Source organism: Enoplosus armatus, chromosome 3 (assembly GCF_043641665.1).
Source record: "Enoplosus armatus isolate fEnoArm2 chromosome 3, fEnoArm2.hap1, whole genome shotgun sequence".
Lineage (NCBI taxonomy): Eukaryota > Metazoa > Chordata > Actinopteri > Centrarchiformes > Enoplosidae > Enoplosus > Enoplosus armatus.
Window position 1 is genome coordinate 2,057,806 of NC_092182.1, and position 27,413 is coordinate 2,085,218.

Consider the following 27,413-nt stretch of genomic DNA (forward strand, 5'->3'; position numbering starts at 1 on the left):
TGCCTTTGCCTTTCTGCTGCCACACCGGAGTCGCCCCCTCACCGCCCCCTCACTGCCCCCTCACTGCCCCCTCCATTCAGCCTGGTTGCATCATTATATAAGCAGCAGCAGCAGCAGCAGCAGCAGCTGACCCGCAGCTCATCTTCCCGCTCTTCCCACAGTCTTTACAGGAGACATTACTGCTGGAACATGGAGCCCTGGGGGACATAACATGTGTGTGTGTGTGTGTGTGTGTGTGTGTGTGTGTGTGTGTGCATATATAAATGAAGGCATATGTGTGCATATGAATGTGTTGTCTCCGTTTGCGTCGTTTGTGTGCGTGTTCGTGAGACAACAGCAACTCCACTGGTCTCATCTGTCTGAGAGGCGGCTGGGCTTTAAGGAGCGACTGCTACCGATCAGTACTATCAGTGTTGACCAAGCCCTGCCCAGGACACACACACACACACACACACACACACACACACACAGTTGTGGCTCTCACTGATTCCTGTTTTAGCTCACATAAAGCTGTAAAAAGGCCACTTTTTCTGTTACTCGTTCTAATAATCCTCATTATATTTCGGCTTGATTTGTTGTACGTCTACGTCACGAGGTCGCACATAACACTCTGGCAGGTTTTAACGAAGACCTCAGTCCACTCTGAAACACTAAAACAGTAGGAACAGGAAAAAAGGCCAAACCTCTCTTTCTTTTTCATCCCTTTTTTTTTTTTTTTTTTTTTGTTTTAGCGGGCAAATGACACAACTAGTCAATCACAGCCAACATCTGCTCAGCAGCGGGACAGACGGTCCCCGAGTCTCTGACCCCTCCTACTGTCTGATGACTGAAACTCTTCTCTGTTGTCTCTGTTGTCAGACAACTGAACCAGTAAAAGACAGCGACTTGCTACCTGTTAACCTGTTGCCCTGCCGCAACTGAGCTTGTGTGTGCAAGCGTGTTCAAATGCATAATTCTAGAAACACTGTACAGACTGTGGCCGCCGCCATGCCGCCAGCACACATCAACGGCATCCATTTCAGCCGTGACCCTTGCTCCCATGAGTGTATGTCGTAACATCAAGGCCCAGTTTTAGAAAACGCATTACCGTGTAACCCTAACCTCATGGAAACATCTCCTGGCACACCGCACAAATCCCTCCACCCCTCTTGAGTCCGTTAGCCCACGCTAGCCGGCGCTATTTATAGCTGGAAGATAGCCGGGGGGGGGGCGCACGGTACGTCAGAAGAGATTGCCGCTTTCCTTGTTGTGGAGCAGCGGGTCCAGACTGCCGGCTGGATCGGGGATAATAACAGAGATCCTTAGTGATGTGCCTCGCAGTCCTCTCCGCCTCCCCACTCCCTCGCTGTGTCACCCCTCTGTCTGTGGATGTCCACGCGCAAACAGTTATCAAGGAGGTCAAAGGTCAAGGTGAGAAAACGACAACAAGGGGTCTGTCATTCGTTTTCTTTCAATGCAGAACGGATACATCATTTACTTTCAGCGAGGGTAGGCTGAATAATAGAAGCGCCTCTCTGCGTGATGCAACGCAGTTCAACTCTCTGAAACATTGCACCTTGAAGACAGGATCCACTGCAGGACGGGTGCATCAGACTGTATTCGTTTCAGCTAGGTGGACCTAATAAACCGGAGTCTGAGTCCACATGGTGGTGTGATTTTTATGCTCGGGAGGGGGAGGATGTTGTTTCACAGCTGATCTTAGAGCAGTCTATTAAATATTTCTTTCGTTTTGTCGGTTGCTTTTTGTTCAGTGTTATCGAGCTTCACTCCTGTGTCTGTGCAGGAGGGGGTTTCTTTTCTTTTCTTTTTTTTGGCAGTGCAACAGAAAAATGTCAGTTCCCAAACTCAGTGTGCTCAGCCACGTGCACACAAACACATTCACACACTTAGAGATGCACACATGAGTGTTTGCAGAGCCAACACGAGGAACAAGGAACAGGTCTGAGGGAGTCTCTTGGGTCCTTGGACAAGTTATAATACCAGTTTTCAGTCTCCGTGTCTCTGCGGGTCTTTGAGACATGAAATCTTCCAGCTATCTCTGATGTTGGAACCGGACCGCCTGTGTTTGTGTGCTGCCGACGGTGTATAAAGGCCATCTGGAGCGGCGAGAACCAAGGCTTCCACATGCTGACGGGCCTCAGACCAGCCATCTGCTCTCCGCATTCTCCTCCAGTCAGACAACCTGTCGGGCCAGCGCCGGAGCTCCCCCTCACACACATACATACCTGTTCACTCGCTCGCTTCTTCAGTTAGCGTTAGCGTCTGTGTGTGTGTGTGTGTGTGTGTGTGTGTGTGCCGGCCGCCTTCAGGAGGGCAGGCCACACACTCACACACCAGAGAATGTGTTTTACTCCACATGCTTTCTGTGGCTGTTCAGGGGTCTCACACCCTGATAGAAACGCCGGCGTAGTGATATCTGTCAACACTGATGGTTTGGCTCTGAGTCATGTTATGTTTGAGTGGACTGCAAATGTTTTTTTAGGGCACTGACAGTGACCGTTGATTCTGAGGCAACAATATTTATGGGTATCTGGTCTCACGGACAAGTGAACCGGTGTGTAGCAGTAAATCAAAAGCGCCACCAACATCTAACAGCCCCCTGGGTCGCTGCTTTGTATGATATATCCATATATCCATTTTTGTGAGTGTGAGGATAAACTGCAGTACATCCCTGTATTTTTTTTTTTCTTCTAACATTAGCAATAATAAAGACAGAGAGAATAATCTCAACAGCAGTGAGCCTTTTTTTGTTGTTGCTTTCACTTACTGAGAAACCAAGTCTACCCTCCTCCTTCTTTGCATTATTCAACTGTAGCTCAATGCTTCCCTCTAGTGGATAAAGACAGCACTGACGCTCTATTAGTAACACTGGAAACGGAAAAAAAAAAAAAAAAAAAGCTCAGTCCGGAATGATCCAGTACAGTGAAACCCATGGTTATTGTTTGTATCTTTGATCAATACATGAGGTAGCGTGGCCGAGCGGTCTAAGGCGCTGGATTAAGGCTCCAGTCTCTTCGGGGGCGTGGGTTCGAATCCCAACGCTGCCAATACCTTTATATAATGTCTCCCCCCCCCCGGGGATCAATAACAAATTTCTTATCTATTCGGGCACTTTAAGCCCAGCACAGTTAGACTTGAACAGGTTGCATGACGTTCAACCGCACATAGATTTTAATTAGAAAAATGAGATAAGGTTATTCGTGATGTAGGTGAATACGTTTTGAAATAGTCCGAATAATTACGTTGAAGAAAGGAGTGACTTATTCATTACTTGTACAGAAAAATGGATATTCCACCTTTTTTACCCACTGAGGATTTGACATGAAAACGTGTGTTTGTTGGAGATTACTGTGAAAGGTTGGATTGTAATGTTAAACTTAAAATTATGGTCAATTTTTGTATTAACTTAGGGCAATATTTTGAGAAGAGTAGTTTTGATGATTGTAATGTGTTTTGTATATAAAAGGTATCTATGGTCATTTAATCACATGACAGATCAATGTATTATGTATAAGGAAACAGCCTCAGGCGGCAACACGACGAAGGCGAGATAGAAATGTTGTTTTCTACGTGTTTTAATTTGGCATTGAAGCTCACACACTGGTGCACATCTTGTGTGTGCGTTCTCAAGCCGTTTAAAAACCCTGGATGTGGATCCAAAAACACTTAAGATGGAGATGGTTTTGTTTTGTCTGATGTTGTGTTGGTTTTTATACTAAGGGAGAAATGAGAAATTCACTTCACCTGTACTTTTTATGGTTTAAATCGGAGTTTTCCACCAAATTGCACTGAAATGTTACCAGGTTTTTAAGCCTGGTAACGAGCAGAGGCCCATCACTGAGGCCTCAAGAGTCCCTTCTGCTGGGCGTTTCAAACGTTTCAGACATCTTCCAGAATATTGAAGTCACACTGCGAAAAAGCGCACGATGCTCTTCAGATGAAACGCAGTTATCAGCCCCGCTGCTGTGACGTGTGCAAAACAGAACAAGCGACTCCCTCAAATGACACATCACAATGGTAGTTTTCAAAATACATTACCATCATGATTATTTTATTATCAAAATGCATTACATCTCTTGCTTCTTAAACCTTTTGGATGGGGAACAATTGAAATAGTTACTACTATGATCTGTGTAAAAATAAAACCAAAAACCAACAGAACAACCTTTACAAAACAAAAAGAGAACGCAGCGTCTTGGTTTTTGGAGGAACCCGGGAACAGACCCAATGATCAGTTTCCAACCCTCTGACAAAGGTGGTCACTCGGACCCTAAAAACAAATATCATGCGATTAATTCAGTGTACTATATTTTCTCCGTACAAGTCTGTATCACATTTCTTTCTATACAAGTACACATAGTCATACATATTGTCCTGTTGTGTCTTTTAGGTTGTATTTCTTTCATTTTAAGGTGCTGGTTAATTTTGGGTCACGACTTTTTTTTTTTTTTTCCTTTAATCTGCCAAACATTCATGTAACATGAGTACCCTTCTGTGTGTTGGTGGACTGGGGGAGGGGGGTTGGGGTGGTGTGTGGGACCCAGTCTCATGACTGGGCCCTCGGTCCTTGAAGTCTTCAACACAAACACGGCTGTTTTCCACATCCGGTTCATCTAAAATAAAATTTAAAAAAAAAGGGAGGGGTGGGGGGGTGCGAGTCCTGCTGCCGCCCAGCTGTCAGCTTAACATTGGTTTGAGGTCCCACTGGGGCGGTCAGGAGAACCGTCTCTTTCTTACAAGTCAGTTTGTGAGGATTGGAGTTAAAAAGGAAAAATAAAAATACAGCATTCTCACAGGAGAAAAATAGCAGCTTTTTTTTTTTTTACCTAGGTTTTATAAACAGTCCCAACACTCCCCTCAGAGATCTCTTCCCCCCGGTTTTCCTTGATGTCACACGGAATTCAAGGATTGGTCAGAAGAAAATACATATTTAAAGAAATCCTGCAGAATAAAAAACAGTCAAACCCAACATTTAAACCGAGTTAAATAAAGTTGGATTATTCGCCTCTTATTTTGTTCCTGCATTCCATCACTAGAACATGTGATTGGTATGAATTTGGAGAAAAAAAACAAAAAAAACAGATTTCAACCGATATAATGACAAGATGAATGCAGCCATATGTGGGGAACATAAATGGATTTCAAATTTATTGGAAAAAAAAAACAAAAAAAAACAAAAACAAGAATGCAGCACCATGAACCATAAGACCTGCCATGTCTCAAGTACAATATCAGAAGTCTACAGTGAAGTCGTCCTAATGTGAAATCAAAAACAGTCCAGTGGGGATGAGAGAACAGAAGAGAACCCAAAACAACAGAACAGTGGAACAGACGGAGAACGTCAAAAAAAAAAAGAAAAAAAAAAGGGCTGTTTTCATGTTTAGTGAGAGAACATGAAAGCTGGTAATCATATGGAATGATCCTATCCAGGGAGAACCTTCTTTCCCCCCCACCCCACCCCCGCCTCTCGAATGCATCTTTAGAACGGATGATTAACATGTCGCCTTTGCTTGCATTACTTCCCCCCCCCCACCTTTTCAAATCAAACACTTATTTACTGCAGCACAGACTCGGCCACTCGCCAAATCAAAAAAAGTAACATTGACCAAAAACAGTTTCTTGTTAATAAAACAACTCTTGCTTTCAGTTACATATGCATCTCAGCATGTATCCAACCTGGGTACCATGACGACAGGTACGGCATTTTAGAACTTTGTACAGACATTTGTGTGGAAGTTTTTACTTTCCGACATTATAGAGCCTGTTTGCACAGTCCGGCACATGAGGAAACACTGGGGACAATTTCAAGTTACATGTGATTTCTTGGTTGTTGGGTTTTTTTTTTGTTTTTTTTCCCAGAACATGTCATCCAAATCGCTTTTCCCACTGATTCCGTAATGATGTCCAAAGTCAATGATTAGCTTTGTGCAGAATGTGGCAATTTGTTTTGTTTTTTTACTGAAAACAAAGAAAGAAAAGACAGAAAATAAGAAAAGGAGAAATCCGTAAAGAAGTCCTTGCTCCTCTTAGGTCTGTACATTTCCCCTCCCCAAACTCCCTGAGCCCCATTTCACCACAGCTTTAGGGGTTGAGGAGGTACGCACCTTCATACACACTCACGCGCGCACACTCACACATACACACACACACACACACACACACACACACACACACACACACACACACACACACACACACTTGCACAAGGTCCTAAAAGCTTCCTGACTGTGTCCTTACTCCGGGTCCCTGGAGGGGCGAGTGCTGGAACTGACTGAGACTTGTCCCCCGCTGTGGATAGTGCGCCGGTCCAGAGGCCGAGAGCAGCCTGGAGCCGGCCTGCAGCGCCGTCTGGCCCGGGCTGCCCGACTTCAGGCTGCGAGAGGCCTGCTGCTGACTCCCTCTGGAGGCCTGGGCGCCCAAGTCTATTTTAGTCTGCCCATGTGCCCTGGGTCCCGGGATGGGGGTCCCCGCCAGGCCGCCGCTGTTCAAAAGGCTCGCTTTTAAGTGGCTGCTGCCGTAGCCGTGGCCTCCGTCCATGTTAGTGCCGCCACTCTGCTGGTGTAGAGCGCCAGCTGGCGGCCTGGAGTCTGCGGAGGAGGTGGGGGCGTGACTGGGATAGGAGGATGGCGGGTGGTCCTGGGACAGTCCCGGGTGAGAGGAGGAGAGGCGTGGGTAGAAGCTCTGGCCTGATGAGGGACTGTAGGAACCCCGGAATGGAGAGTGTGAGGTCTGCTGGAGGAACGACGGGCTGTCGGTCTGCTGGTGGCTTTCTGATGACTGAACACACACAAGAGACAAACACACACACACACTCACTCTTTTGTGACAATGACACATTTCTGAGGCCACATTCAAGTCATGTGGAACAGCAGGTAGTGAAGTGGAAGATTCCTACGGTTACAAAACGCAAGCAGCCATGACGGCGTCTGCAGGTAGCACTAACAATGGATTTCATTTACAAGCTGAAGAAATATTTATCTTGCGTTTGTGGGACTAAAAACTATGTGCATATTCAAAAATAGTGCTAAATGAGGGTTTATAAATCGTTAATGAGGGACTTCTGTATTATTTACCAGCACGGTGGATATAGACTAGATAAGACTTTCAGAAAAATGCAGGACTCCAACTCATAATTGGCATTTGAATGTTAATATAAACGTTATCGGTCCCAAAAGTTCTTATTGCTACCGTGTGACTTAAATGCAGCATTGGCCTGGCGTGGCGGGTAACACATCAAACCCAAATGAAAATGCATTGAAGATACGATCACTGAAAACCAACAGGAGTGTTCATCAGTGACACACTGGCCTCATAAACAACACAACTGAATCAAGTGTGTGTTGAATACAAATGGCAACACAGAAATAGACACTTAGCGAGGCAGCTTGTATGCTAGTGTTGGGGAGGTGCTAGTGATACGAGTGGTGTATACAGGCTACCTGGTGCGAGTACACAGAGGGACTGTATCTGTGTGGACTCTTCATGGGAGAAGCCATAGGTGCTGCCTGCATCTCATAGCGATCTGCATCTGAAAACACAGAACGGAGGATCAACTCCAGCACTGAAAAAATAAATAAACAATAAAATAATATATATATATATATATATATATATATATATATATATCCCAAAAGTTTGTAATGTCTTCATACCAGATTCCTTCTCTGTAGAGCCATCACTCCTCTTGTGAACGCGCTCCATCTTGATGCTTCTCAGCACTCGCTCCAGAACCCCCCGACCTTCCCTTAGACGTTCGACAGTAGTGGGGACCATCCTGGGGGAAAAATACAAACGCAAAGGTCATCTGCCAGTCAGCTCTGATCAGGGACTAATCCTGAACGCCATCAAAAAAAAGCTTGCAAAACATGGCAAAGGACTCCCAGGTGTCATGCACCGAAAAGGGGTCTCTCACCACTGGTTGTTGTCCTGGCGTCTGGGTTGCGTCGACGAGCCCTGGTGGTCCGGAGGACTGACCTCCTCTATCTGTGGGATGGAGGAGGTGTGTGCCGTGGAAGAGAAGGAGCTGTGTTGCGAGGCCGGGTGTTGCATCTGCTGATGGGAATGGGAATGGGAATGGGAATGATGGGAGTCCTGGCTGTAGTGGGAGCCAGGCCGGGTGGGGGTGCTACCCAGAGACGAGCTACTTCCGACAGGCTCCGCGTCGCGACCGCTGCCTTGCTTCCTCTTACGGTACTCCAGCAAAGACACCTGGGGCAGCAGAGAGAGGAGAGGCGCTGTTAAACACCCGTCGTTGAAGGGCTGGCACACAGTCTGATGTGCAGGTTGAACATACAACTCCATGTCATTCACACTGATGCCGGGCCGCTGACTGAATCACATCATTCACCAAAAACTGCACTGAGGGATGGGCAGACCGCATGCACCACACCAGAGAGGACTCACCTGGAAACAGTATTTACAACTATTCAATACGACAGAGAGAAAACACACCTTAATCACCATGGAAATCACCTTTGACATGACAATGACACTGTAGACATCTGGGTGTTTTTTTTTTGGTTTTTTTGTTCTTCTAGTCATGAGAAAGGCTCGAATACAGCAAACTGTAGATCACTGTGTGTGTTCTGAATGCTAATGTTAGTAACATACAGCATCTAAAGCTTTGACGAAAGAGCAGGCAACTTTAAATGCACCACGCCATGATGCAACCACACTGAAACAACTACTACACAAACACTCACATCAACGTCCACAGATAGGTCGCGCACGCACACGCACACACACACACATACACTCACAACATATACACACACACACACACCTCCACTGTATAACAATGAGAATGGAGAGCACTCATCCCAGCTTAATGTTGTCATGGCACAGAAAACGCTTGTGGGAACACGGGGAGGGAGGGGAGGGGGGGGTATATATGAGAGAGGCAGGTGAGCGGGATGATGACCACACAGTCAGATAGTGACATGGATGACTCTTTGCAACAGCGTCATATTACATATATGGGGGGAGACTGCAGACGGCAGCTGTGCCGTCACGAGGGCTGGAAGTCAGGGTCTGAAATAACCACCATGCGCCAGATGTTAAGGATGTCTTCAGGGGACACACCACTGTGAGTGACGTGCCAGAGGCTTTTTAAAGAACGTGTCACAAGCCTCACATATGTACACAGTATTTGTCTGTCGTTAAACCTTCTTAGGCCACTGTGAGCCTATCAGGTCAAACCCAAAAAAAAGGTCAAGCCAAAAAGGTCTCCGATTGGTTGCCTGTTCCAGTACCATTAAAACTGTTTAAACGAAAACTACAGTTAATTTACAGCTTGAGTCTTATATATAGCCATCATTTCTATTGGTTTTGATAAACACTGTGCTCACCAAAGTGATTGCTGAGATCTGACAAACACCCAGGTCAGTCAAACTTATTTTGAAGAGAAAAGCAAAGAGGCAAAGTATTATCCAAACTGGCTACAGACCAGCTTTCTGTTTCAACTGGCCTACTGTACATGCCACAGCTGTTTACACTCCTGCTGTTTTCCTTCTAAATAATAACTAATTACTGGTCTGACTTTTTTTTTTTTTTATCTGAATATCACTCAGCGTGTGATTCTATACTCAAAAGTACTGTACAGGAGACATTTATTTTGGCTGGTGAACATGAATCTGGACTACTAATTCATCTTCACCTCCTTGGCGAGTGGATTATCTTAACACTGGACTCTTTGCAACAAGGATTGGATGTTGGTACTTATATAATATGTAGTGGGCATCTATGGGAGAGCAGGAACGCGAGGGTATTTTAACCTCACATACCTTCACATGTTCATGTTTTAGGTATATGTATGTGTATATGTAATATCTAGCCTGGCGTGTCTGACATGCGATGAGTTCTGGGCCAACAATTTCCCAAGTGCAATCCCTTCTTTCTACCCTCACATTTAGAGGACTATGTGATGTGACCAGCTGCATAAACATGTCTGCTCGAGACTGTAGAATCACGTTACTATAAAAACTCCCAAGAGGCATTCCATTTGTCGCATCCTTAATTCACTTTGAGCCCCGGAGCTTTCCCATGGTGCCTTGTGATAATTGCGTGTTTTCCCGCTTTAAAACCCGCACTGGTAAATTTAGCTTTGCTCGAGGTGGACGGGACCATTGATCACGGTTTGAAAAGAGCCATGGATGAGATGGAGCAAAGACACATGGGCTTCATCTCGACAACCATCATGAGAACTCATGAACCATCGGCCTCTTGTGTTGAAGGGAAATGGATGGACCTTTACACACTGCAATGAATTTGACTGAAATGGCATAATAACTTAAAACTCCTGCTCGAAACTTTAGAGTCATAATTCAATGTAGGTTTGGAGGAGGGGAGGGGACAGAGCTGTCGGAGCATGGGGTGGGTGTTGTATGCAGATGCAAAGAAACAATATTTACATGCACACTTCTAAAGACGTAGTTGTAGGGAGAATATTCACCATATTTTGTACTGGCTTGTATTCACTTCTTACAGCTATAGCCTGGTAATCTGGCTTCCCTGTCAGCAGACTAATGGTATGCTGGTTGGCCCTCTGCCTTGGAAGAAAAGTGGAAGAGAGACTTGGCAAAAAGTGTCAAGGAGCAGCGAGGGGGAAGGAAGGGGACTGAGGGAGAGGAGGGGGGGGAGGGAAGGTCAAAGCTACAGAGTCGAAATCATTTCAGATATACACATAAAATGGTTAAATATGTTGTTTTAAAATGCGTGTTGCTTTTGGATTTGACCACCTGACACAAGGGACCAATTGATATATTTAAGACAAAGTCAACGGGCAAACACAGAGCAAGGGGGAAAAGCACATCATGAGGTTTGGCTTTTCAGTTTGCACATATCACACTCATTGCTGTCATTCGTGCTTGAAAAGAACAGATGAAACTCCTTAAGATTTACCTGAAAACTATCTGATAAAAAAAAAGAAGAAGCATTTTTCACATTCTTATCATTAAGATGTGGAGAACTTGCCTTCTTCTTTTGTGGTGGGTTGCTGGTGTGAGGCGGTGTGCCACTATCTGGGTAGCCTCCCCCATAATGAGGCTCGCCGTAGGGTGACATGGGGCCCGGGCCCACGTCTCCCAGCAGCCCCTGGCCGCTTATGGAACTGTGGAAGGACTCTGCTGGGGAGAAGCCACCTTCTGACTGGGAGAGGCGGCGGTCCGTGGCCACAGGGTTCCCCAGGTTTGCGTTGAGGGGCGAGCACGTGTATATGAGGTTAAACTCTGTCCTGAAGGCCTGCTCCCTGTTTTGGGGGGTTAGGTCTGAGGAAGGACAGGACACTGGGTTTAGGGAACTGGTCCCTACCGATGATGGGCCCTGGGAATCGTGGCCTGAAGGGCCTCCAGGTAGGGAAAAGTCATCTGAGGTCACAGCCACAGGGCTCTCCAAGCTGGAGGGGAGTGACAGGTCCGGGAACTGAGGCCGAGGGACGTCAAAGTCTGTCTGAAGACATGGCTGAAGGTGGAGAGAGAACAGAGAGAAATGGAAGTTTGAGTAACAAGTCGGCAGTTGGTAGCATTTAACTGTTTGCATTAGCGATTAAGCGTTCGCGGCAGAGAGATGGGAGTGTACCTCAGGAGAGATGGACTCCGGCCGGTGAACAGGGGACGCCTCAGGGGATGATATGTTCTAGGGAGAGAAGCAAAGGTCATTAGAAACTCCATAGTGTCAAACGCACATGGTGTGTCCAAAATAGAATATTTGGAAACGTTGGAATCTGTGGCACAGTTTACACATGTACCACGGGGGCTCCGACAGACAGCTGCCAGAAACAGTATTTGTGGGTCTAAGCCTTTCTGTGCTTGTGCCCTTACTTCAAATTGCAGAGGTGTATTGCAGCGGCTGGCGGGCAGTGACGGCATGGGTGAGTATGCCAGGCCGTTATGCAGCAGGGAGCCACAAGAGGTGTGGAGCAGCGGGTGGAGGGAGTCCTCCGGGAGCGGCGGCGTGATGGGCGACAGCGGGCGAAGCAGGTGGTCCAAGGGCGGCGGTGTCGTCTCCGGCATATACTTGGAGCGCCGCTTCTTAAACGGTGCGTTGACTTCTGCGATTTTGAAAACGAAAAATTTGGGGGGGGGGGGGGGGGGGAATACAAATGAGTGGGAGAAACAAGAAAGGATACACGTCTATCAAGAATGTATAAAAACACATGACAAGCCAGTAAAATATCACATACTTTTTTTCTGAACTGCAGTTACATGACGATCACATCCTTCATTCGGTTGTACTTTAGGTAATAATGATGATAATAATAACGGTGATAATAATTAATAACACCACTCTGTTGCTTAGTTCATTCTTCTTCTTACAGCACTAAATGAGTCATCCAGATGGAGGTGGGGATGTACGTACCGCTGGACAGGGGGTTGGGGGTGGATCTGCTACTGGTACTTTGCTGGGAGGAGGTGGACTCCGTGCCGTCCTCCACGCTGGCCGAACAGCTCTCATCCTCCAGCTGCTTTATCCACCTCTGCATCAAGACAACAGTGACGTCGGGTCAAACAACAAAAACATTTGATTTCAAGACTACATCAGTGTATTTAGACTTCACATTAAAACAAATATTCATTCAACTAAACCCAACACACCTCTGGAAGTCTGGACTCTTATCAAACAAGAACAGTTTGGACGATATAATTGAATATACTTGATATATGATTGTAAGTCACATGTATTCACATGTGTCTATAGATAGATAGAATTCATTTTTATGACCAATTTATGTTACAATGACTGTAATAATAACTGCAGAGTTTCCTCTGACTGCTAATTTTTTTCACCAAATAGAACAGCTCTACTTTAAAAATGGGATTCAAGAGTACAAATCAGACATTTTAAAGCTTCCATCTTTTGATTCATTGCATTAGGCCCTGCAGACAGGCTTGTAACAACACTAGCACTCCATCTTTCTTGAACACCTTGCAGCGTCTCTCACCTTCTTGTAGCAGCCATAAGTGCCGTCCATTTGGAGTGGGCGGGGCCGCCGTCTCTCAGGGTTGAAGGGCGAGCCGAAGCGGACGTAGTGTCTGGGTGCGGTGCAGATAAGCGATGAGTGGGAGAGGCCTGGCAGCATGTTGAGGGTGGTGGCCAGCACCGTGGGGTCAGTGGTTATCCGCAGTGGGCGCTCAACAGGCACCTCTTGGTGGACCTTCTCCCCTCCAGGGACCTTGTCATTCAACCACTCTGTCACCAGGTACTGAGAACAAAGACACATTAAGGCTTAACTCTGCATTTGCATGGAAGATACAAAAAAAAAATAGGGAGGCTCTCCCATAGAATAGCCAAAAATAAAGTCTAATGTCCTCTAACCTTCTTGGTCTTGGGATAGCGCAGGTTGCCTCTGTTTATGCAGTTTAGACCCTGGCCATCTCCATCTAGGAGATGACCCCCCAGACCGCTCTCTCCGCTGCCATGTTCAGCTCCATATGGGCCCTGAGATCCCTCCTCGTCCAGCGCAGCGCCCTGATCGGCTGATGACGGCGCCGCTACCATCGCGGCGGCCGCAGCGGCTGCTGCCGCCGCCTGCTGGGCGAGGGCTTGACGCTGCCGCCGGGCACGCTGGGATGAACTCGACCGGTAGCGAGAGATCCGACTTTTGGGCCGAGGCTTGGTCGGTCGCGCGGGTTTAGGGGGAGCAACTGGGGCAGGCAGGTTGGGTAATGAGGCCTTTTCTTCAATAGATGGCACATCCTGTTAGAGAACGTTTGGGCGAAATAAATGAAATAAATCCAACACCAAAAAAAAAAAAAAGAATGATGACTGAAAGACACAGATGAAATGACGTGATTTCCCTCACGGCTCACTGACCATGACATAGGTGGTGCGTCGTGTGCTAACCCCCACTCCACTGTTATGGGGTATAGGGATGTTCTCTGCGGGGTTTCCTGCCCCGTCCTCAGTTTCCACACCCTCGTCCTTTACGTCTGCTCCTCCCCCTCTCCTCCGCCTCCTTTCCAGGCTGTTACATGTCTACAGGCAGAGACACACGGGAGGGGAGTTACACCAGCAATGTCAAGAGAATTACCTGAAACATTTTGTCTTTTGAATTACTGATATAAATAAATATACCTTTTTACTGGAGATAGCGACCCCATTTTCATCCACCTCTCCTTCCTCTCCCTCTTCGACCTTCACCTCGTCCAGCAGTCTCTCCTAATTTCACAGACAGGCAGCAAATGAGGAAAACATCTTAGCCAGCAGGAACCAATGTCTGGCTAATATAGGTAAGTGTTTAGAACCCTTTATTCCCTTTGTGGTCACATTAATACTTGATGGCGTTAAATCATTGGATTGATATCTTTGTTAGCCAGGTATTTAGCTAAACAAACACACACACACACACACCTCTGCGTCACTGGTCCCCTGCAGTTCTTTGGCCTCCTGGTGCTGGTCCAGGGTCTGGTTGCCGTCACCGGCAAGGCAGCCCTCCAGCTCTCTCCTCCGGGCTTTTCTCCGCCGGGTCTCTGCACCAACCAGAGGGGAGGGAGGCGGCAGGGAGGGGGCACTCAGCAAGCTCTCCCTGGGGCTCAGGTTGTGCTTCTGCACCGGGCAGTTCTGGTTGCCCTTATGGCAGGCGCAGTCCACTTTGTAATTACTGGTGGTTTGTTATGAGAGAGGACAAGATTGTACATTGTGAGTGTGGAACATAAGACAATGTGTTCCAGCAATAAGACAAAAGAAAACTAATACCAGTTTCACACCTGATACCAACATGTGCTGCATATCTACTGTATCTTTCTAGACAGGAACCGGACTATTACCACTTGTATGGCCATCGTATGTACATGATGTTTGGACCTGTGCTGCTTTTTATGGATGGACGTTTTCTAGTGGCAGGGGGAGAGAGATATATGGGTCGAGGAGCAGTACTGACCAGCTATTGAACTCGTAGTCAAATCCAATGGTGACCTCAGCGTCCTTCGTGATTTGACTGACGGCGTAGATACACAGGTGGATCATGCCCTCAGCAATCATATGCCGGACCTGAGGAAGGGAACAGACGGAAGTTCTTTGTTTGAAGAAAAAGACAAAAAAAAAAAAAAGGATCCAAACAAAGCAACCTGGAACATAACTGGCAAGCATTGAGATTTAAAAAAAAAAGAAAAAAAAAAGAAAAGCTTGGTGGCTGACCTCAGCATTGGGTGTACAGGACCTCCTGATGAAGCGGGCGTCATTTCCGAAGGTCCTTGCGTCGACACACATCTCTACGTCATTAAACTTTGAGTAAAACAGCACAAATGGGTAGGGTCTGGAAGAATGTGATGACAATGGTATCAGTACGCAGGTGATACAACAGGCGACACAGCATTGGAATCTTTTTGAATGCAACCAGCAGTCTTTGTACCCAAATGCTGAATGTATATAGCACAGTGCCACGATCTCTTACTTTTTGAAGAAGTGCCCGTTGACTTCAAACTGTTGTTTGAGCATGACCTTTCCCCGATATTCAATGATGAGCGTGTCCGGTTCCAGGTTCTTAGCTGCTCGGAGGATCTTCCTGTGTTTCTGCACCCGCGTTACCCGCCCCAACTGGAGCTGCGAAAACAAAGCGATTCACTAATTAGTCATTTTCAAATGCAGGTAAATGTTAAAACACGTATTGTGTGTGCGATTACACAAGTGTGACTGCTTATTTGCCGTGCCGGCAGAGCTTGTCTGCAAAAACCAGTAACTAAGATGTAATCAGGCTAAATTAAAGATATTTATCAGATGGACAAGACTCTGTTTGGTTTTGTGAATTTGCGTCAGGACTCAGGCTGACCTGCATCTGTGAGCCCAGCACTGTGTTGTTACAGGCCAGCTCTGTGCGGTTGATGGTGTCCATGGTGTCGACTGAGGCGTGGATGTGCGTGGTGGAGGGGGGCGTTGAGGTGCCGCTCTCCGTCTTTGAGACGGTGGTGCTGGCAGCGCGGTGAAGCTGGAGAAGTGTCTGGACGTCAGCGCTGTACTGGTTGGCCAGAGCCTCCTCGTACTGGTCCGTCCACTGGCGGATCCTGCTCTCCCATCCCTCTGCGGTGTTCTCATCCAACACGTTGGCCTCCGTCGTTGAGTTCTAGTCCGAAGAAAAAAAGAAGCGCGCGGCTGATAGCACTGAGTGACTCATTAACTTAACAGAAATGTCAGGTTAACTGAAATCTTACCTTCATCCTCATGGACTTCCTAGATCCTTCTCTGAAAGCCTGAAAGAAGAAAAATGAACCCATGTCAATACGTGGACATTTTAAGCAGACACTATTCTACCATCAAAAACAAAACTTACTGAGCTTGTAACAAAAAAACTAAAAAGGCTCCATATTGGGCTTTGACCTTAGCGTTTGCCAATTGTCAATCTGTCAATTGATTTTTTTGATAGACTCTGCATACCTTGACTTTCTTGCCCTTCGGCGTTCCACGGGCCTTCTCCGTGCTCTTCTTCCTCTTTTTGGATTTGCTCCTTTTGACCCGGTTGACAGTAAGTTTGATGCTGGTGGGTGTGTGCTGGGTGGCGGTGTAGGAAATAGTAGAGGGCGACACCTCTTCGTCACCGCTCTCGGTGGCACTGCTCTCTCCAGCTACAAACAAACAAAATTAAAATCAGATATCACGGGGAAATACATTCCTCGTTTATATTTGTCATTTTTTACAAATTACTATAAGGAATTAACTGACCAAAAACAGACATGTACCTGAGACATTTTCGTTTTTTCTGTGCTGGCCTTCCGCTCCTTTCCTCCTGTCGAGTCCGCTGCAACAAACACGTTGAAACATATCAGCACATGTAAAATGGGCCACAACTCAGATGCAAAACATGGAGTCAAATCATCGTTACGAAGCACACGACAATGTTGAATGAAAACATCGTAGCAACAGAATTTTTGAAAATGGCAGTAGATTCTGCTAATGTAACATTTTTGAGATAAGACAATAACAGTTCTGAGGGGTTTTTACAACATATTGTAGTGTGATTACAGTATCTAAAATACAGCTTCTCAATGGCAGAACTTTGTTTTGCTGCACTTCACTGTCATTCTCATACATTTCCTTCATTACAAACTTGCAGCTGACACAGCAGCTGAAACTCCAGGATCCAGCCCGAGCAGCTTTCTCCATCTCTCACCTGCAGTTGTCACATTTGATGAGCAGGCCATCCGTTGTCAGGCTGCAGTGACACCAGCTGGCCACCGCTCCGTCCTCCTCTGAGGAGCTGTCGCTGTCGGCTGAGTTGTCCTCAGTAGTTTCGTGATAGTGGGAGCCGCGTACCACGCCGTTGAGATCCATGCGGGGAATGATGGTTTGGGAGAGCGGGGAGGCGGGTGGGGTGGGGGGAGGGGGCGCGCCATAGTTGTGATCCTGACAACACACAACGGAAGACTGTTGCATCTTCAAACAACGGGTGTTCAGGCAAAAAAAAGGGAAACGGAAAATGGAGATGAATGAAAATGAGGGCAAAAAACAGGTATGTGAAACAGTACAGCTGTTAATAACGGAAGTAGGTTGTGGTTACAGAAGACTAATAGTAGGATAGACATTCTTTTTGTTTAATTAATCAAACTAGAAGCACCAGCAATCCTTAGATTTACTCTTAAGACCTTGAAAAGATTAGAAAACAAGAAAAGATTGCATAGATTATCATTTCAACTCTTAAAATGTTTATAACTGTAGCTAACTTATTTTTGATGAATAGAGAGTAATACTAATTTCATACAATACCAGATGCTATGATTAGAATTGGTGATTAGAAAAGAGCTGTATGAACTCACAGCATATGGTAGTCCCCGATACCCATGACTCTGTGCGCTCCCACAGCTGTGGTTGTTGTAGTTTTTCTCATTCACGGCAGGGCTTGCTTCAACTGACTCAGGGCTGGAAAATGACAAAAATGATTATTTTAAAAGGAATACAAATGATATGTAGATATTTTCCACCATGCTTTTCCTGGGCTGTTATGTAAACAACTGTTTAAATAAAAAGACATCAATCAGTCACTAGATGGCACCAAGACCCCGAAGTTGCTCTCCAGCCTGGGAGAACAGCAATTTAGGAAAAGGAATGTGGGCCGCCATTATGTTATGCAACTCCTTTTGCCCTTTAACAGAGGTCTGGCCAGACAGTGAATAACCTTGCCCCCCCCCACCTCCTCCCGGTCCTCCAATTCTGGAGCAAACTTAAATGTCAAAAGAATCAAAAAAGACATAAAAAATTTAAATTCTGTATATGTCAGCAGAGACGGTGTCTTTTTTTAGTGTGTTAGAATCAATCCTCCTGGCTGAGGTTATGAGGAAACTAAAGGGGGCCGTGAACAGGGGTGGATGGGGGAGAGACCGACTGCATTCCACAAAACCTCAGTCACGTAAGTAGGCTTACCTACAGAGAAGTGGCAACTGTTCTTACTTAGGCTGTCTGTGGACATTTCCTCAGACACCACTCTCCACAGCTATAGGGCCTGATGTGGAGATAAGTCTACCTCCCTTACACAGAGGGAGGACCGGACGACACAGGGTCAACAGAAATCACAATAATTGAAAGAAAAAAACACTACAGAGATTTACAATTAGGCCCCTGAGGGTGGATTGTCTCTCCTGCACAGAAATGTGCGAATGATTACAAGATAACTGAAACCTTTACCAGCATGTTAAACAAAAATGTGCTGTTTATGCTGGGCATAATATATACTAGCGCAGGCCAGTTACGCACTGCACCCAGGTAGTGATACCTTCAAAATCAAGATACAACAAACGCAAATGCCCTGGCAAATAAAAAAACAAAACAAAAGTGAAGATGTTCTGTTCTCCATGCTGACTGGGTTGAACACTGCAATACAGTGAATTAACTGCAATCACTAAAATGTCTGGAGTTGAAACGGCTTTGATGGGGAAGACAAAATGCCTGCCGAGGTATTTTTTGTTTATCGTCCAGCCCTATACAGGAGTCAGTGTCACGTGGCTTCATTTTAAACGGTTCATAGTTCATGTGCAACCAGCCTGAGTGAAGCATCACAAACTGTATTTTCCTTTATTTCTGTCTGGTAAAGTTTAGTCTTTGGTGGGCTGCACCTCCCATCTCTTCGGGTCTCTCCAGCAGACTTTGTGGAGAAGACAGAAAACTGCTGACAGGATATTGGAAGGAAGCATATTTATCACAACCCGAGGTGCTACAGTTGGAGAGAAATGTGAACAAAAGGGGAGAGTTCAGCAACGTTGCATGGACATACTGTGTTGCTTTGGGCAAAAGAGTTGTACTACTCTATTAACGATGTAATGGCGGGTTGAAACCTATTATCACAACAATACTTATTATACATTTATGATAAGGGAATACCCCCTAAGCTATTTTTCATTAGCTGGGAATCCCTGGGACCTCCTCAAAAACCACTGAAGGTTACAGACACCAAACCTATAATGGAACAGGAAAGGAACATTTCTACCATTTATTTCCATAGTTTTGGCCATTGATTAGTGTTGGCTATTAATTATATTTAAAAAAAAAAAAAAATCAACAACCTGATTGCTGGGTATGTGGCAACATCACCAGAATAGAGTTCATGAGGGCAAGTAAAATGACTGGTCAGACAATCACATAGATTGTTAACAAACCCCCACGTTTAACCATATTAGGAACTTTGTTTACAACCTGCGACACTCGTTCTATTTGAGTAATGTTACCGCATCCAAGGAAGCCAAAAGAGTAACGTCTTGTAACAGGTAGAACCAACGATCAAAACAACAAAAATAAGACCATGGTTGTAAATAAACACTATCTGAGTCCCACCCGGCTGGTAGTGAGTACTTACTCTGATCCAGCAGCCATATCTGAGTAAGACGTTTCAGGTGTGGTGACTCCCAGTGCGATTACTATGCTCATGACGTCCAGCACAGCGACGCGTGGGAGGGGGGGAAGAGGGGGAGGAAGGGGAGGGGGAGGGGAGGGACAGGATGGGATGGGGGGGGAGGAGAGGGGAGGAGAGTAATCACAGGGTCCCAACTACAGCGACAGACCACTCCAGAGGTGGGGCGCCGCCGAGCCGTAGCCCACGGCTCACGGTCATGGGGGACCTGAGGAGATAGGGCAACAGACAGAGAGACCATCAGTTATACAGACATACGCAGCCTGAATGCTGACAAACAGCCTGCTCAGCCCGTGACTCAGCGTGCCATGTGATATGAAAACTCCACTGTGTCTTTAACTGTGCGACTGACAAATTCTGGATTGACGCCCCTCACGGCTGATGTTCTGTGTAATATACTTCATCTTTATTTACATTTCACATATTACATTTTGTGAATAGTTGATTCAATTGATAACATTTTGAAATAATTAGTCAACCTTTAAGAAACACCGCGACAAAGTGCGAAAAGCACGTAACCCAATAAAACAATTAGTTTCATATGAAACTCAAGAGTCAGTTTTAAAGGTTAGGAGAGCTTTTAAGGCTGCTTAACCTCCTGTGCTGATATTTCATGGGGGACATAAATCAGGCATACTGCCTTTAAATGTATGAAAATTTTATATATAAATATTAATAAAATACATGTAGTGATAGAGCTGCTTTTCATTTCATGCTTTATAGACTGCTTTGTATCTGCAGCATGGGCAGAACCTTCACCACAGCACAACGTTGAACTTTAACTGTCATAGCAGGAAAAGCACAGGCGTAATTAATAACAGTGTACCAGTAAACCAGTCAAATGTGTCAGCATGAACGATACCAGGGACCTGGAAATGAAACTACATGGAATGCAGTTGTCAGTCATGTTCTGTCATGATCAATTACACCTGTGCTTTTCCTGCTATTACACGCCAAAATGTCTACCTTGAAAAAAAAGGCTGGGCTGTCCCCTTATGTTTTGTAAAAAGCTGAATATCTTAAATTAGAGGTCACAAGAGCTGCCTCAGTTGAACATTGACAGAAGGTTGTCCACATAACACCACGCTACACGGGAAACCATCCTTACATGCCTAATGAAGAACCAAATTTGCTGACTCATGTTGACAATGAAGGCTTTTGTGTGAGGAGCAGCAGCGATCTTTCATCTGCCTGCATCTAAAAAGATAACTTGATGCGGACGTGATGCAACAGGCCTATCTCTCATCCATGCAGAGGCTTCCAGCATGGAGGGGAGGCTATTCAAAGAGCAGAAAAACAACCAGGGGCTTTACAGCTCTGCTAACACTGTGCCTCCCATTAGGATGCACTAATAAAAGGGAACCAGCAGGAGGCGCCTTCCTCCCAGGCGCCTGGAGGGGTGAGTCATCCAACATGAGGCCCGGCCCTCTCGTCATGTGACCGCACTCTGCTGAAACACTGACCCACACTCCTCTGCTCTCTCTCGCTCGCTCTTCCTCCCTTTCCTCCCCGTCCTCCCCGCTTCGCTGGCTCAGCCGCCCAGTCAGACACAGAGCCAGAGACAGCAGCCACGGCTGCAGATAGAGGAACAGGCCCTCCTGTGCTTGTTCACACGCTGAGGAGAGGATTTGGCTTATAGCAAGGTCATCCCCCGGGCAAACACATGCAGATTCGTTACCTCACAAACACCAGACTGATCAGATTCACCACAATACATGTCCAAAAAAGCAAAGCCCGTCTTACATAACAGAAAATAACCCTATCATTCAAACATAGGCTGGTTTGCAAGTCGAGAGCCACAGCAACAGGATACATGACATTTCTTTAGCGGTCCCCTGGCTACGGCGACTGCTGCCCTCACTCTCCAGCACCAAGGCAACCACAGCAAGGCTGGGGACTTCCAATAATGTCAAGGTCAGTTCAACCGTGCTCACTGTCAAACGGAGAATGTCAGGCCCCGTCCAGCTGGATACACACACTGGTAGGTAGCAACGAGAAATGTCAGCTAGGTTTTGGTTACAAAAGCAGAACAGTCTGCTACAACTCAAATGGAGTCAATGAGGCACACAGGAGAGCAATCACAGAGACAGATACAGGATGGTTAATACCGGAGGGAATTAAGATTTTGGTTAATCAAGAACTGTTCCTCCTTAAGCATGATTCATTGAATACATTGCACGGAAGGGGGCATGAAGGGTTAACACGAGTTTGGAACATACTTAAGCATGATGGCATTGAGTGGATCCCATGGTGCCCCATCCAGAGCCTTTTCAATAACCACTGACTGTTTACTGTCCCTGTGGATGATCGCCGCCTCACAAAAATAGCCACCTTGCCTTGTTCCTACCTAACTCACAAAAGGCAGTCACTATTTGGGCCTCTTCCAAAAGAACCAGACGGTGAACTAGGGAGGTAAATTCCATACGAAGAAGGAAAGCCTTTCTTTACCTCGCTCCCTCCTCCTCCGCCCCCACCTCCCTCCCTTCCTTGTTCGTTCCTCTGGCCATGAATCCCAGGCTCAAATTACCAGCAGGCTCAACAAAGTCTTTTCACTTCCACTAGAACAGAGGCCATTTTGGAGACAAGTCCAAGGGGGAGGGACGTGCACACAAAATGAACAGCAAAAAGGAGACCCTTTCTCTCGCCCTCTCTTATCATCTCTCACATAACTCTCTCGCCCCTCTTCCAGTTCCAACTTTGTTAAGCACTGGCGGACGTGCATTGTACTGCCCTATTTGATCATCCTTTAATAAGTGTGTCTCTGGGGTATTATATCAAGTATATTACATATAGAGAGGGATAAACAAATCCAACCGTGAGAGAATATGCACACCAGTTCAAAGGCACGGACACACAAAATCCCACACCTTGTCTGAACAGAGCTCAGCACAGTACAAGTTTCGTACATGTTAAATGACATAGTTAAGGAACAAAAATAGAAAAGTTTACAACATTACATTGACTTACAACATTGAATCATAGTGGATATAATTGGGTCAATGTGAAAAAACATCTCTACATATTAATGTGATGTAATCTAAGAACACGTTTAAAAACTCTTAAACAACTATTGCCAGGGTGCTTCACCAATATCAACTTACTGGCAGAGTGGCAATGGGAAGCTGCTCACACGACATCTGGGCTTTGTAAAAATCCGTGTCCGAATTGTAAGTGTAAAAATGATCCACTATATAGTGCCCACAATAGGCCAGAAAGTGCAGTGTCCGTAACATGCTTTTGACATGAATTCAACAACGCAATGTTTTGCCTTTGCTCATGAGATGACGGGTATGAAAATGACAAGTTACGTGACACTGTCTGTGATGGCACAAAATGACAATAACGATTCAGAAAAGGTGCAAAATGTAAATATTACTATGCTCAGAGTACCATATGGAGCAGTGGTTTTAAGATTAAGATTCAAACTAGTGCAATTTTCAAATTACAGCAGCTGAAAATTGAATTAGCCAAAGGTTGTTGTCTTAACAGGTTTTAAGAGGCAAGAGTTGCTGGCGAAATGATGCCTCTCAGGAGCTAATTTAGCATTAGCTGATTAACGTCTGTGAGTGGGCCAAACTACAGAATGAAACTGTAGGCTGTGCTGTCTTGTGAATGTGCTCTCCGGTGTCTGTCCTATTTATGTTCTGGGATGGCGAGGATGGCAATGTCAAGAAAGAAACAGTGAGTGGCTAGTCTTTCTCTAGGTCACATTGCTTCATTTTCAGATCAGTAGTGAATCTCCCCCGGTTAAACCTTTAAACATGGCATCTTTTTTTTTTTTTTTTAACTTAAAAACTCAACAGGGACCTCGGAGATGTGGGACTGTGAAGTAGCTTGTCCTGGTTGTCATTAGTCCCGTAACTGAACAACTGTAGCTGTTCGGTAAACACAACGCTACATCTACAATGACACTGTGCTTACTTAATAGTTCATTAAAATACTGAATAGAGCCATTTTGTGTAGAATGTACACACAGAAAAACTATGCGCAGAAAAGCTGCTGCAGTCTGCAACAGAACTGCACTTTAGAACGAAAACAATCGTTAATGTCCTACTACACACACACACACAAACCCTCTGCTTACACTTGCTCTAGCAATTCAACTGAACCACCACACACTCCTATGAAGTTGGAAGAACAAATGAAATGGGAGCATGTACAGCACACTCATTCACAGTAAGCTCGCAGGGCAGTTCTGTCCCCAATGGGAAACTTCAAAGTAAGGTAAAGTGATTGACGAAGAGAAAAACGCCAAAGGCAGCTCGTCATTCAGTAACTTACATTAGTGGCTCAATGGCCTTACTGGGCATCTGGCCATTAAGACAGAAAACGCAAACCGCTGCCTGTCCACTGTGCGTTGCCATTTTTATTGTTTCTCTACGGAGAGCGATGAAAAAAAAACAACAACCTTTCTTTGTTGTCCCAGGCTAAATAGTCTCTGTATGAATTGAAATGTATTGATAGGATATTTTTGCACGGGCCACAGTGTCATTACAGTCACAGCTAGCAACCAGTTTGCTTAACATAAAGACTGGAAACGGGGGGAAACAGCCAGCATGGCTCTATAGCTTTAAACACTCCTTTGAAGCTGCATCATTCACTTCACATCAACACAAGCTGACAAATACACCCACCACATACCACTGGTTTATGAAGTTCTAGCTAGTATGTTCAGTGGATTTGTTTTTTTTCTAGTGTTGACGTTCCATCTAAGGGGCTCCAGCTATTTGCCGGCTCAGGACCATGTAAGATTTGAGGAACATTTGTAATAAATGCACAAAGCAGTAATGCTGTGTAGTGACCATATATGAAAAAGGGGCAACAGCACAAACTATTTCAAAGTCATCTGATGAGGGGTTGCAGCGAGTATACTGGTATTGGCTCACACTCTGTTCGACAGTAGTTATGTTTACAGTATACTGCTGGCCTTATAGATACACTTAATGTAATGAGTGAAGTCACTGGCAAAACGTCTAATGTCCTCTCTCCTAAAATGCTCTACTCTATCAAGCTAGATATGAGATTCAGGCTACATCTTTGTCCTGAACCATTATTTCAATGGACTGAACTCAAATCAGAAACTTTAGCAATATATTTCTCTTTCACAAACGTTAACTCTTTTTAACGTTTTCTGCTACAGAGTCAAGATATGAACAGTGCCTCTGCTATAAATGTTCAGGGGGAAACTTTCAACGTATCCGGTGGGAAAACCAGACTTTTAAAACGTACATTTTGTAAATGCAGCAACTGTCAGGTTGTCAGGGACAGGGTTATGCTGGAAAAAACCATGTGATGACGTCATTTCTAAGTTACCCCAAACCTCTTTCTCAGCATTCAATTCTATAATTAATTAAGTTTTCATATCGACACATGTCGGATAACATGTATGCTGATACTGATATATCTATGATAGGCCAATATCGACCAATACATCGGCTGGGCTCTATTGTGGATATCTTGATATTTGGGAATTTCAACTCAAACACAACATGTAACCAGCACCTACTAACCAAACGAGACACTGTAACAAATATGAAGTACCTGGCCTTTTTTTTTGTAGATGAACTCATAAGTTGATTAATTGTTTAAACTATAATACTGCAGTAGCACAGCAAGAATCTCTGATGCAAAGTCATTTCTTTCATGCCACTGAAAGCCTTGTGTAGTTGTGTCTACCAGTGTAGATCTTTAGGTTTATTAATTTAAGTGAGGTTATTTATTTATTGGCATGGTATGTATCCAAGTGCTCTATTCATGATGTCTTTTCCACATATAGCTTCGAGGAGACAGCTAGGATGGTTATCCATCCACATATACAAACATACATTAACAATTTGGGTTTGAACATCACGTCCATGCTCGCACAATGTCCACCTGTGCCTTGCCAAACCTCCACAACACATCCAGTCCAGTGAGATTACACCAGCCCCCTCAGTCTGCCCCCGCACACATGCTTGCTGTACAAGGCAGGATATGAATATATCTGCCGTTCCCCAGCACTGAGCAGGTCGAGCTGCACTCTTTGAGCTACAGCAGGAGGAAATTGAAGATGAAGAACAGGCAAATCAATATGGCCTGGCTTTAAGACAAACGGGATATGTGGCCAGGGAGAAAGCAAAGTTCATTGTAGATCTTATTTCACACTCACCCAAACACATTTACAATATCACAAAGAGATATAAAAAAAAACACACATACACAAAAGACGCAATATCAGGCTCCAACGTGGATTTTATACGTAACATTTAGCCACTCACTACTAGCCCGCTTCATATGTCACAAATGGAAAACAAGATTGCAGTGTGATAATGTGAAATGGTGGCCTTCAGCACAGGTATTTCTAAATCTATGTTGTTAATTTGTACATTCTGATATGATTCACAGTGGCTTCCATTGTTATGGTGACATAACAGCACAACCAAGGAGAGAAAAAAATGACAGGCAAAAATAACGAGAAGTGCAAGCACCCACATAGCAAAGGCACAGGGCTATTACAACAGCACTTCAATCGCTATCTTATCCAAATTGTGTTGTCATCTTCTGAAACGCTCTGAACCAGGCTAAATGAAACAATTACGTGATGCAATGGGACAAACCATTTCTCACTACAGCAGCACAATCATAGGCCTTTACCACAATTACAAAGCATAAGAAACTGCCTGAAACAGATACGGCTGCTGCAGGGGCAGCTAAAAACACTCCTGGAGCAAGCTGTGATCAGATTGAGGCCCCAGCCAACTGTTCAGGCAACTGCAAAAAAATATATATAAACAACAAAGCTAAGTCTGCGCAGGCTGAAGATGTGGGGGTTCAGGAACAACATATGTAGAAATGGCACCATCGTAACAAATGTATACTGTATTTCAAAGGGCCTGTGTAATGCTTCAACTCTAGCAGCGACGTGGCTGTTGTCACGCTGAGCGGGCGAGCGTCATGGAAGCGCAGTGTGGCCCGCCATTAACACAGCAATGTCCAGCTGTCTGAATGGACCGGGACCAGGGGGATGAGAGACACACAATGGAGAACAAAGGCCAAGTAGGTGCTATAAGAGGGGTGGGGGAGAGAGCAGTCGACAGCAGGGCCAGCATGACACAAAATCAATCATCTGTTTCACAGCAAACAGGCCAGCCACTGTCCGTTGGAGGCTCAGTAACCTAGAGGAGGAAAAAAGAAAGGACTGAGCAAAAATACTGCTGGCTGTTTGGGCTTGACTACCTCTTTCTGACCTGCTTCTGTTTCCTTTCTTACTCTAAAGTCAAACTGAGAGCTGCTTCTGTGGAAGGAATGACCTTTTATCATAAATACCTAACCAAGACAGCAGCAAAATTAAAAGCAAATGAAACAACACAGGAATTGAACTCAAGACCTATCCCAAAATCTCCACTGTTGTGCATCTGATGTTATATGTAAAGAGCTATAGAAAGGAGGATACTCGTCTTCACAGTGGCAGTATTCCCTGTAAGCCATGTCCACTCCCAAATGTGGGGAGGGATGTTTTCCAAGTAGTAGTCTAGCAGAGGCATGAAGCCCAAAACAGCCATCTTGTTGTTAGATAAGCTCATGCTCTGGCATAACATAAACCAGAGAC

General features: G+C 45.3%; 1 protein-coding gene and 1 non-coding gene across 2 annotated transcripts; one reads left to right on the plus strand and one right to left on the minus strand.

Annotated features, from left to right (window-relative positions):
• Window positions 1-2,965: 2,965 nt before the first annotated feature.
• trnal-aag (transfer RNA leucine (anticodon AAG)) lies at window positions 2,966-3,047 on the plus strand. The gene has a single exon. It is a non-coding gene; the product is annotated as a tRNA-Leu (tRNA).
• A 2,506-nt stretch (window positions 3,048-5,553) lies between these two features.
• setd5 (SET domain containing 5) lies at window positions 5,554-19,868 on the minus strand. Its single transcript, XM_070902420.1, has 24 exons — window positions 19,772-19,868; window positions 17,742-17,844; window positions 17,099-17,361; window positions 16,668-16,726; window positions 16,366-16,553; window positions 16,143-16,181; window positions 15,764-16,054; window positions 15,389-15,537; window positions 15,133-15,250; window positions 14,876-14,985; window positions 14,347-14,596; window positions 14,071-14,154; window positions 13,810-13,971; window positions 13,312-13,692; window positions 12,938-13,198; window positions 12,355-12,472; window positions 11,817-12,046; window positions 11,575-11,631; window positions 10,972-11,457; window positions 10,451-10,543; window positions 7,913-8,208; window positions 7,653-7,774; window positions 7,440-7,528; window positions 5,554-6,777 (listed from the first exon to the last, which is right to left on the minus strand). Exons 1-24 carry the CDS (start codon window positions 19,840-19,842, stop codon window positions 6,211-6,213), a joined length of 4,587 nt encoding a protein of 1,528 aa, XP_070758521.1. The 5' UTR covers window positions 19,843-19,868; the 3' UTR covers window positions 5,554-6,210.
• Window positions 19,869-27,413: the final 7,545 nt, after the last annotated feature.

What these genes read in the sequence shown, in the direction of transcription:
- setd5 (XM_070902420.1), bottom strand. Translation starts at nt 19,842, where the DNA reads ATGAGCATAGTAATCGCACTGGGAGTCACCACACCTGAAACGTCTTAC. An exon ending in AACGGGCACTTCTTCAAAAA is followed by an intron (nt 15,251 to 15,388) that starts GTAAGAGATCGT and finishes ACATTCTTCCAG; the next exon opens with ACCCTACCCATTTGTGCTGT. An exon ending in CGGAGTCCATCTCTCCTGAG is followed by an intron (nt 11,458 to 11,574) that starts GTACACTCCCAT and finishes CTCCACCTTCAG; the next exon opens with CCATGTCTTCAGACAGACTT.